Source organism: Strix uralensis, chromosome 26 (assembly GCF_047716275.1).
Source record: "Strix uralensis isolate ZFMK-TIS-50842 chromosome 26, bStrUra1, whole genome shotgun sequence".
Taxonomy (NCBI): Eukaryota; Metazoa; Chordata; class Aves; order Strigiformes; family Strigidae; genus Strix; species Strix uralensis.
The window spans coordinates 701,754-714,068 of NC_133997.1; the positions used below are offsets into that span (position 1 = coordinate 701,754).

A 12,315-nucleotide genomic window follows, 5' to 3' on the forward strand; every position below is an offset into this window, starting at 1 on the left:
CCACTTTGGGCATAGTCTCTGGGGGGGTTTGGGTCTAACCTAACAAAAGAGCTGTATTAATGCCCAAACAGGAATTTCTACTCTCTGGTCTGTTTTCCTCTGAGCTTCCCTCTCCCAGTGTTTATGTTGCCAGATTTTCAGAGGAATGATTTTGTTTAACTGGGGAAACATCCCTGCTTGTCTTAAACCTCTGCAAAGGATTTTATGAGATCTCTCTGCCTTAAAAGCATAGGACTGAACACAGCCCATTACTTGGGTGTTTTCTTACGCTCTGAGACCAGGTAAAGTGACCTACATAAGCGACTTCCTAGCACAGCGCTACATCCCCGTAACGTTAAGTGGCACGCTGCCGGGGAGACGGGTCTGTCTTATTTAACATGTCTAGGTCTTAGTCAGAGCCTGGAAGAAAAAAAGTACAGCAGCCTATTCATTAAATTCCCAGATAGCACATGGGAGGAGGAACTGCAGTTACCCGTGAGAGGAGGAATGCAAAGGGGCTTTGACAGACCCTGAGCAGGGAGCAGGCATTAAAATGGAATTTGGCAGGGACGTGCCAGTCTCTGATGTATGGGGGAGGAACCAGCCTCGTGCCCAGCAGGAGGAACTGGGAAGCAGGAAGGGACCAAATAACCTGGGCGAGGTGGTGGGCAACCGCAGAGGACAGCGGCATCCCAAAGCTGCCCCCGTGCCCAGCGTGCCGCGCTGCCTGCCCCTGCCTGCCGCTGCCCGTACAGCTGCGGGAACTCCTCGGCTCTGGGTGCGCTACCAGGAGGTGCTGACACGTCTCAGGGGTGTTTGCGGCAGTCTTATGGACATGACGAAAATAAAAAAGGATAGTAAATACTTGACAGCCATAAGTCCAAGTGGAAGAGGAAGGTTTGGTTTTTTTTTTAAAAAAAAAAGTTGATAAAACTCAAATTAGAACAACGAAAGTGTGGAAGAAAATCTGTCCTCCCTTGCCAGGATTTTTCTGATGCATAAATGTCTTCACTATGTCAGAAAGCCTCAAGGGCATGGCAAGAAGAGGAGAAAGAATAAAACTTGTACTTCATGAAAACCACACAGGGCACCAAAAGGGAGGAAAATCATCACAGAGTCAATCCAAGCAGAAAGACAGACTGCCTTACCTCAGGGGGCCATTCCACTTCCACCAGGGCACTGGGCCCCTCACCAGGACGTGGCCCCCGGCCGCGTTTCCCGGCTGCCCACGCCCACTCGCCACCCAACCACTCCCCGAGGGGGAAGAGGCGCTCAGTCAGGGCACCCTGCCCTTCTGCACCCGAGCGTGGCTGCGGTGGGGCCGGGGAGAGCTCTCCGGGGAGCTCGTCCAGCGGACGGCCCTCAGTGTTCGTTACAGGGGATAAACACAAATCAAAATGGACACCTTGACGGTGTGGCAGAAGCTCGGGTGCAGAAAGCGTCTCTCCCTCGCGCTGCTGCATCATCTCCGCAGCAGAGAACGGCACTTCGAGTGTCTGCAACAGCAGCAGAGGCCAAACAACGCCCACGGGCTTCTGCAGCGTGACCCCGCCGCCGCTGGGCGCCCCGCTCCAGCCCAGGGAAGGCTCCAACTTACTGTGGCTTTCCAAACGCTGCGCACGTCAGCTCCAGCGGCTCCCCTTCTCTCGTCAGGCCTTGCACCGGGTAGTTCTGAGACACCCGCACCTGAGGCTTATCTGCGGGGCAAAAACAGCACCTGGTAAATCGCGGGGTCAGGCCCGATGGGATTTGCGCGTGTCTGACATGAGAAGCGACGACAGCCACAGCCCGCCCTCGGCCTGTGCCATCAGCCTCACCGGCGGGGAGCTCGGCACCGGCCCCTGGCTGGCAGCGGGAAAAAAGGGGGAGCAGCAGGAAAAGGGGGAGCCACCGGCACCTCACACTCCGACCGGAGCACCACGTGTCCCCGGGAAATACGTTTTGCTGCACCGGAGTTTATCTCTGAACTCGCTCAAGCTAAGAGGAACTCATTTGCCTTCGCGCTGAGGTGAAACCAGAGATATCTGCGGCGCTGGGAATTGATAGGTTTTATCGTGTGTCATATATTACTGTATGACAACACTTGGCGTCCACGCATATTAATACGTCGGGCTTTACAAGAGATGCTTGTTAGAGACACAAAAGAAGTCACAGCCACCGCTGCTTTTGTTTAAACAACAGAAGGTTTTATTTTGTCCAAACGAAGCTCTTCTAAATCCTAAAATAAACACAGAGAATTAAAGCATTTATAGTTAGGGAGCCAACTCAAAAACACTTTAGTAAGACCCTGCAGGAAAAAAAAAGCCACACTGCAAACCTAGAGTCCACAATTAAAAAATTCATTACCTCCTACAACTGAAACACAGATTAAAAATGCAGACTAAGCTGTGGCTAAAATGTTATCAGTGCAAGAAATCAATTCAGTGCTACAAATGCCATTAAGCCATATATATTTTTCAGGAATTTAGTCAACTGTAAGGAACAAAGGAAGGCAAAAAATCAGTATGCATAAAGGTTGAAACCATTTAAATGTTTCTATTTCCTTGGAGAGTAACTGCTACCAAAAATATTGGCTTGCTGCATTTTATTAACTGTGTTTAACTCATTAACATGCTTCCTATGGAATAATAGAGATTAGAAAAAAAAAATCCGTGTCAGGATTTAACCAATTTAAACTCTCATAATTTTCAGTAATGGAATAAGCTACACGAGTAAATCCTCTCCTGAGATGACTGTACCACAAACATTTTATAACCTAATCCCCCTTCCAGATGCTCCTCGCAGCCACGAGACTTGGGCGTCTCCGCAGGCTGATGGAGGTTTCGGGGCGTCGCGCATCCGAGGGGCCGAGTCCCAATCCTGCGGGAAACGCAGGCGACTTCCGCCAGGCTGGACACATGTAACGCTTCGCCCGTGTGACAGACGGACGTGGGGGACACCAGCACGTCCTGGGCGCGAATGGAGGGCATGAAGGTCCCTCTCGGAGGGTGCAGGAGCCCCTGAGTGCGCCCTGGCACAAGCCGCGTGCGGGAGCCACAAGCCGCGCTGAGCCGGGTCTGCACCGCCAGCGCCTGCACAGCGCGGGACCGCGGGAGGATGAGTTACACCAAGTATTAGGCAGCAAGTAACTCACAAGCAGCAGCTGAAACGCTGTGCTCACGCTCGGCACTCTCATTCATAACTCCCACCCCCCTGGCCATCTGCTCACTATTTATTATTTGCTTTGCGGCAGTACCCAGGAGCCCACGCCAGAAACACGGCTGCTACCACACGCTGCGCCATGGAACGAGTAGAAACCCTTTTCAGCCCCGTTTCAGGGCAGCACAAGGACGGCAGCTCCCTGTGCTGCGAAGCTCTGCGCAACATCTTCCGCGGCCTGCCCCTCCTGTTGCGCCCGTCCCGGTTTCGTTAGATAAATCTTAGTATTTCTAATGAGCTCTTTACAGCTGACAATGACTTATGGCAACCCTGAGGAACCGGCCGAGGGCTTGCGGCGCTGAGGAGGAGCTGTGAACTCGGCAAGCTCTCCCGAACTCCGGGAGGCAAGTCCTCCCCCTCAGCTGTCCAGCCCCACAGCCTTCGCTCGCCCAGCAAACCCGGTCCATTCGACCCAGGCACCACGGAGACGGCACCTGCACCTGAAATCTGGGCTTCAGCGGCGGCCGAGCAGGCTCCCGGGAAGACAAGGGCGTCCCCCACAGAGCTCTCACGGCCAACGCCTCTCCCGACGCCCGCACGGCACTAATTCCAGCAGGCGCTTCAGAAAACACTTCACGAGCCGGAAGGGTTCAGCAGCCGGCTGGGCACTCAGGAGAACCGACATTTTAACTAGGCTCATGGTATACAAAAAGCATTTCACTTGCTTTAACCAAAAATTTGGAGGTGGGGTCTTTTTTTCCGTTTTTTAAAGACGTGCCTTTAGATAACCTTCAGTTCTACTCCTACTGCTCCTCTGCCCAAGTCAGTTTATTTTCTTCCGATTAAGGACTCCAGCAGTAAAGCTTTGGAAAATGCCGAGCTCCGTGGGATCCTGCGCTCAGCTCCTGCACGGGATGGTGACATCTAGTAGCCTGCGCTGGTCAAGTCATGACAGTTTTCTCAACCTGCAGCTTGTCACCTACCAGCCCCTTGATCAAAAGGCCACGTTCTAGTGCTGGCGTCTGTGGCCGTGACTATCTCAGAGGGCGACCTGGGACGTCAGGCGAGAAGCAGCGGAGTTTTTCCCAAGTGCATCCCAGCAGCCTGAAATCCTCGACTTAGAACTGAAATATCCTAGTGCAGGATTACGACAGAAACGCTTGCGTCTGTGCATCTGAGGCGCTACATACTCCGCTGGCAGCCAATTAGATCTAACAACCCAAAGCTATTTCCTAGTACGCTCATTTCTACCAGCTTAAAAAAACAGCCTAGTAATTTAATAAGGCACCTTTATTAAGCTAAATTCATTCAAAAGCTAAGAGTGATATACAAGGTTAAATACCAGTAGTCTAAAGGTTACGCTGTAGCAGCAACCAATTTAAAAAACTTATTACAAACCCATTCTGCGTTTGATGAGATTTCTTTTACAACAGGCGCACGGTGTGCAGGCAAATGCTCCTGGCCCCCGCCCCTGAAGAAACGGTATTTTCCTTTCCCCAGCCTCCAGCTGACACGTCTCCCCTCGGCGTTTCAGCGGCCAGCCCAGGCTGCACCCGCTGGGTCCCAGAGGTTTGAAGTGACAAAACGCTCGAGCGATTCTGCACTTGTCCCAGTTCTTCCTCTTCTGAGCTGCTCGCCCAGTTTCTGCGCCATCAGCAAAGATTATTAACAGTGACTTTTTAAGAACTTCAAATGCTTTGTGGGAGCACTGAACAGCATCAGGCCAAGCACCCAGGCCAGTGCATTCGCGCTAAAAATACCATCGTTTGCTGATTACTTCCTAATGACTGTCCTTTGAGATCTGCCAGTTAGTGATTTCTTAATCCATTTAAATGTGCGCTCCATCGATAATGCTTAGATCTCATTAATCAGCCAAGATAAAACGTTATACCCAGTTCAGTGCCTTACAAAAGCCTAAGCCTATTATTTCTACCTATTTCCTTTCATCAGGCCAAGCTCCGATCTCCGAAGCAGGCGAGCCCGCCGCCTCAAAGCCCCTCACCAGCGGGATCGGCGAGCCCGACCTCCTCATGCGCTCAGGGGCCCGCGATGCTGCGGCCGGGTCGGCCTCGTATCCAGTGATTTCACTGCTCCTGTCCAGTGATTTCGCTGTGCACAAGAGCTACGAGAAGCTGGTGCAGAGCCCTGTGCCGTGCTGGACGTACGCGATCTTTGGGGCTGCGCCAGTCGTACCGGAGTTGAGTCATCACAGCGCAGCAGCTCCTGCTCCTCCGGCAATCTCTGTGCAAGCGACAGGGCTCCTACGATGCAGCAATCTGTCCGCTCTGAACACGGAGCCTGCGCCCCAGCACTCATTAATAACACAGCGAAAACATTCTGGGAAATGCTGCTTCTCTTCCGAAGGCCAGGTGCCTCCTCGCCCGTGCCAACCACCACCAGCAACAAACCAGCCAGCTCCTCCCGGCCGACGTGCTCCCAGCTGGGCTCGGGAGACAGCCAAAAGCCTTCCTCCCATGTGCAATGCTTTGGGGGGAAACTGTACGGAAATAGGAACGAGGAAGACAAGCTCCTGAAAGCGGGCTGGGGCCTGTGGAGCTGCGCCGCCCCACAGCGCCGTGGTTCCCCTCGGCGGTTCACCGCTTACAGCCACTCAACAGAGCGGACGCGCAGCCAGAGGGTTACCCAGGCCTCAGCACAGGGTTTCTCTCTCTCTGCCCCAAATTACAGGTAAACACGAACCTTAAGGGAATTGCACCTGGCTCGAGACCGCCGGGCTCCTCGCGCAGAGGCGAGCCAAGACGTGTTCCCGCAGCGGGGCTGGGGCAGGGGCACTGCGGCTCGGCAAGGCCCGACTGTTCGTCAACAGAGACAACTACAGAACGGATCTTTCAGTGATTCCGCTGAAAACGCTCCTGCCTGCACTGTGAGATCAGGTACCCGATCCAAGCTCTGCAATCCACCCAACGATTATGGTATTAATTCCTGATGGGCACCTCGTGGCAAACACGATGGCAGGTGGCAGCCTCGGGAGAAGGTGAAGCAGAGCTGCCGCCCGCTGCGGGTAACTCCAGCTGCGAAATCCCCCAGATAACACTTCCCGCGTCTTTCTTCAGACAGGCACTATTTTACCCAGCTCCTCGTCTCCGCTTTGTCCTGGGGCCCCAACAAACTATTAAAACCTCCCGACTTCTGGCACTTTCTGTATCTCACCAGGCTGGCGCACCAGGGGAAGAGCAGGGGGAGCGTGTTCTCCAATATTAAAGGAGCCAGCGAAGTTAACCCCGATACGCAGGTGTAAATACAATTGTCACCTTTATCCTGAAATCGAGCGGGTTTGCTTATCAGGAAATGAAGTCTGCGTCAGAGACAGCCCGGACCCAGCAAGCCCGTATCTCCTCCTCACCTCTGGCAAGGACAACAGTCTGCAGTGCTGATTTTCAGGCAAAATACAGAAATCTATTAAATAAATAGATTCCGAGTTTAAAATCACAAATAAGCATATGACTGGCACAGTTCATAACATGTCTGGAAGAGCCTTGTGACCCCCAACGCGACTTTGCAAAATTCACCCTTGACTAAAGGAAGGTAAAGTCTTAGCTTGGAGCAGGAGGAGCAGAGCCCAAGCCGGATGGGGACGGAGGGCACAAATATTTAAGTGCATGCCACTGCTTAACGCTTGCAAAAGGCAGAGTCCGGGCTGTAGCGTGTGCTCCCCGCTCCCAACAACATCCCTCCGAGAAAACCTTATTAATGAGCTTGCAAACGAGCACCCAACTGGGAAATGTCACAAACAAGAGTGGCTAATGCCCCAGAAAATCAAATAACTGAACACTTGGCTGATTGTGGTGCTTTTCATATTTACTAAAAGAAAAAAAAAAAGCTTTAAATCAAAGTTTCTGAAGGGTCAACACCTCACTGAACAAAACAACTCATTTATTCGTTTTTAGAAATCTCCAGATGATAAATTACATTGACGTTAATCACTTCACTGCATACTATGCAATTAATACTCGCACTCGATAGAAATGTAAGGATTACTGGAGATGCGACAGCATACATATATATGGCTGATTTTTAACATAATTGGGTGCAAAAAATTCTCCCATCGTAACAGCAGAGGCTGGAACAGATTCCATCGGTGCATATTTTAAAAGTACACGTGTAGGTATCACAAAAATGAATGTGCAATTAATTGTAACTTCAGAAAAGCCAAAAAAACCCAACCTGGAGAAAATGCCAAATCAAGACTTTGACACTTTCACTTCCAGTATCACATAATGAGATAAGGAAAAGTACCACAAAGGCTGAACTTAAACGTCTCTGAGAGTATCTGGTTCCATTCAATTCCCTAATGATATTTAATGCATTTTGTTGCTTCATTTCCTTTCTAAAATTACACTCAACGCAGTGGTGTCCCATCCCTCACTGACGGGTCTGAGTCCCCCAAAGCGAGCGACTCCAGGCAGACCTGGGGCCATTGCCAGCCAGGGCCACAGCCCACGCTGCCGCCACGGCCCACGCTGCCGCCACAGCCCACGCTGCCGCCACGGCCCACGCTGCCGCCACGCACGGCGCGGGGTGACGCGCTCACGTCCGGGCTGTTCCTCGGGCACGGAGCCGTTACCGGGACCACGAGAACGTGGCACCATGTTAAAGCGTTTGCTCTCGGGAAGCGCTGCCGGGAGGGTTTCACCCGCGGCGCAGAGGGCTTTGGCCTGCAGAGAGCTCGTCGCGCTGTCACACCCTACGCTCAAGGGGAAGCACTTCTCTCCGACCTGCACCCAGGGCCAGGCCGTGCCACAGCACAGACACAACCCGTCGCTTCCTCCATGGCTGGGACGGGCGAACACTCAGCACAAACCAGCTTTACTCGCTGTTGGCCAAGGACAGCAAACGGTCCCCTCCCGGTACACGCGCTGTGAACTCGCTCTTTATTTTTACAGTTCAGCTTAGGGCACAGTACCGAGTGATCAGCACGTATTAGGGCAGCTCCTCTGGGAACATTGTGTCTATTACTGTGCTGAAGCAGAAGCCCCCCAGGCACAAGAGGAGGAGCGAGAGACCCGGTCCTCCCTCTCCGTCAGAGCTGGGACGCTCTCGGCACCGGAGAAGATGCCTGGAACCGCCCAGGGAGGGACCAAGGCAGCAGCAAGACAATCCGGGTGCAGCGCAGCCAACAGTCGCCCTATTGCACCTTGGGCTGCCCGTGCATGGACCACACTGGCACTGCAAGAGGCGCCCCTGTGAGCACCCTCACCCCACAGAGCCTGAGGGCACGCTGCCCCTCCCCGCCCCGAGCATCGCTGCCTTCCTCCTGAAACCAGGAACCACCCAGGCCTGGGGTGAGGAAGACAGCTGCTTGGGAACACCTTCCTGAAGTTACTGAGAAACTCTAACAACCCAAAACCCCAAGTCCGCAATTTTCTTTGAACTACAACACCCAAGAAAATGTTTAAATGAATTGTTTTTCAAACAACTGTTTTCATTTCAGGCTCGCTCGCCTCCAAAGGGCACAAAGCCCCCGTGGGTCAGAGCCTGCGCCCTCCTGCAGGTTGCACTTGGAGTAGGTTCCTCTGATGACAAATGTCCCACCCCTCCCTTCCCCACTCTGCAAACTATGCAGGCTTTTCTTTTTTTCTTCCCCTGAAAAAAATCCCCACAACTATGGAGTTGCATCTTGGAAAAAATCTCTCCATACTCTGAAATTTAGTCAGACAAAAAATACCTCATTATTGGAGATGGCTCCATCCATCATCCTCCTGTCCTTCCCCAACGCACTTCATGCTCGAGTTAGACACATTAAGTGCAGAGAAATACAACATCTGCCGAGAAAAACATTTCCCTGTGTCCTGCTGGTGTTGGGAAGAGGCAGATGCGCTGCGCCCTCGGTGGGAATGGGCAGGACTCCCGGGGAGGGAAGGTACGGGCAGGCGCCTGAGCACGCAACATAGGCAACCGCTGTGGGGAACCCAGCCGGGCGCAGGCTCGCTCCCACCGCCCAGCCTGTCCCCGAAAACCAACTGCCAGCGTCGCAGTTTGGCCTGACGGTGGGATCCACATTCCCCGAGGGGCCAAGCCCACGTCCATGGGAGCTGTTAGTGAGTTGCCCACCCAGGAAGACAAGAGGATTTTCCTCCTGCTCACGCTCTCCCCTCGGCCAACAAGTCACCAGCGTGAAGCAGGACCAGCTCCAGGGTAGGAGTTTGCTCTGCCACTGCCTCTCCCCACCTCAGCTCAGGCCCGGCAGCGGGTAGGAAACGCAGAGGCCTGACACGCTCCAGCCCTTGGAGTCCCCACACCGCTAATTGCTGAGAGCCGCTAATTGCTGGGAGCCATGAGCTGATGATGCCCGATGAGTTCTGCTGCCCCACTCTCCCCTCAGGTCATCTGCTGCTGCCTGCTGGAGGCACCCACTGGCCTGAGGTGGGTCAAGCCCCCATATCTAAACATAATTCCTTTTAACGAGCTCAGAATTTCATTCCGACTGGAACATAACCCCAAAGCAGCCCACAAGCCCCCTTCCTACCCCCGCCCGCGGTAGCTCTGCGCCGGCTCCGCTCCCGCGGACAAGCCCGTAACGAGCCCAGGGGCCGCCAAGAGCGGTGCTGAGGGCAGGGACCTGCGCGACGGGCGCAGCAGGAGCCTCCACGGCACCAGCTGAAGGGCGCACGCGTCCCGCAGGGCACCCCAACAACTGCGGCTTAGGGGGGCTCGGCCTCCACGGCATGGGGAGCCCTGGAATGGCTGCGGATGACAAGGGACTGACCACAGGAAGAATGGAAAAAACATCAATTTTTTTGCAGAAACAGCGGCCCTCGCCTATCCCGTCCAACAATCAGGATTTCAGAGGAATTTCTGAAAGGAAGCCCAAAGGAAATGTCAACCCTGTCACCCAAGGGGAAGAAACCCAGCAAGATTTCAACACCTCCGCAACAGTGGAGATGGGATTTTTCTTCTCCCCCCTTTAAGTATTTGATCAAACCTCACAAAGGTGCTGATGTATTATTAAAGCTAATGGAGCTCTACCAGAAATGTTAATGGACATTACGTCTGCATAAATGAATTACACATTAGCACAGTCGCAAGAAATCTAGTATCTGCCAATTTAGGAAGTATCTGATCATTTCTGTTTTCCTCATTACAGGAACGTTGCTTCCCGCTAGTTCCAGAGATACAAGAATTGTAACCAAGATGTTCATAATGAAACTACATAATGAAGCAGGTGAAATACATTAATACAAACTTCCTCTTCCCCTTTTAACGTAACGTCAGAGTTGAAGTGAACCTACAAACAGAACCACTCTGAAGCACCCTTGCAGCCCGGTTTCCCAAGGCACCCCCGCCCCGTGGTGAGGATGCCCTGACTCTGCACTTGGGAGCCCTATGGGGAGCGGGGGGAGGGTGTGTGCAGCAGCTCCGTCATCGCCACTGGCTGCAGGGCGGGCACGGCCGCGCGTGGCACCACCGGCCTTCCAGGAACCTGCTCATAAACCTCGGCAACCCCCTACGCAGCAGCGCAGGTCCTGGATGAAGCGAAATGTGTTATTAGCACTGAACACGTTGGGAGCGTTACAGAAACAGCTTGGCCTTAATCAGTGGCGTTGCTACAGACTCCACATAATTCCTGTGACTCTGGTTTATAAAACAGCTGGTGCTGCATGTTCACAAAGCACAATACTGAGATTCCTTTGGACGGCACCAAGTTTTTGCCAGTTAACTCTCAATGCTGGCCGGTCGCTTTGATGTGGTAGTAGAGAAGCACTTTTCAAAGAGATAAGTAGGTTGCTAAAAGAAAAATACTCAGATTTAATCTGTTCTGACTATTATAAAGCTCAGCCAGGAACCTTTGATGATGCAAATTCTATGTACAGAAAGTCAGTTCTTAAGAGAACGAAGGTACGTATTTATCATACCGCAGAGAGCTAGGAAAAGTCGTGCCTTAACCCATAAAGTGGTACCCCACATTTTGATTCCACTTTTTATATAAGGGGATATAAATCCCATCTATGCTGTAATTTTATCACGTAGCAAATAGTTCCTGAACTCCTTGGTGAGCAATTTTAGACTTTAAGAGAATGAACAGTTCTGCTACTCACACATGACTTCCAGGTAACGCTGTGTCTGCAAGTCTTTGACAGCAGGGTGATCCACCAAGCAGATGACAGGGACGCCATCATCCTCCCGTCCCACCTTCAGCAAGAGCTGGCTGGTCACCGTGTACATGTCGGACCACTGCTCCACCTCGGACTTGCCTGCGGGGAGAGGAGAGAGCACGCGGAGCGTGACCACGGAGGGACCGAGGTGCAGGGGAGGGGGCACGCGCCCACCACGGAGCAACGCGGCTCTGCGGGACGACGCTGCCCCTGAATGGCCGCGCCACCGCAACGATGAACGATCCCCTTCACTGCCCCCAAATCCCCCAAGTCTGACATCAATGAGCTACAAATCCCCTCCCACCCTTGAATCAACAAATAGCTAGAAAAGTGATTAAACAGATTAATGGAATTGAAAGTAACATTGATAGGCCGAAGCACATCAGCAGTGCTGCGCCTGAAGGGGGGAACAGCAGCGGCGGCTGGGGGGACGCACGGTGCAGGGCCGGCTGCCGGAGGACGCTGCAACGCGCCGCATGAACAAGGAGGAAGGAAAGACAAGACAAGGCAGGAGAAAAACGATTTTTCCAGGAACTCAGCAAGCGCTTGCTGACAGCGCACCTCCACGTTGTCTTCAAACACTCTTATCTGTGGCTTTGTACTGAAGAACCCAGTCAAAACATTAAGAGTAACTTTTGTAGCAAACACAAAATATTTCTGTGTAATATATTAAAGCGAAACAGAGGCCAGATGCAGAAAGCGAGAGCCCTTGAAGTTTAGAGGACCGGCTTTCTGATCAGCCACGCTGCCCCTTCCTGCCATTCACAACCCACAACCCAGCAGCTCCCTTTCCCTGCTTCTGAGTAAAGGAAAACATCCCAAGGCCCCGCGGGGTGAGCTGGTGCTGCAAGAACCTGCCACTCAGCTCAGCAGTCATCAAAGAGAAGGGAAAGCTGGGATTCAATCGCCAACACAAGACTCCATCCACAAGATGGACAGGTCAAGCATGAAGGGCCAAATCCTGCTGCAGCGCTGCCCGCCGGGATAGGGGGAGCCCCAGAAAGGGGTCCGGGAAGATCTGCCCCCCACGATGGCGACAGCAGTGCTGGGAAGCAGCGGGGCAGCGCCTGGTGTGGCAGCAGGG

The 12,315-nt window shown here is 53.0% G+C and overlaps 1 protein-coding gene across 6 annotated transcripts in view; it reads right to left on the reverse strand.

Annotated features, from left to right (window-relative positions):
- The window catches only part of CADM1 (cell adhesion molecule 1), a 161,343-nt gene that overhangs the window by 34,034 nt on the left and 114,994 nt on the right, over positions 1-12,315 (reverse strand). For all 6 annotated transcript variants that reach the window (XM_074894860.1, XM_074894859.1, XM_074894857.1 and 3 more), the window contains exons 5-6: positions 11,175-11,330; positions 1,577-1,676 (exon numbers count right to left, since the gene is read on the reverse strand). In XM_074894860.1, coding sequence (XP_074750961.1) covers positions 1,577-1,676; positions 11,175-11,330 — 256 coding nt within the window. The remainder of the gene's footprint in view (positions 1-1,576; positions 1,677-11,174; positions 11,331-12,315) is intronic.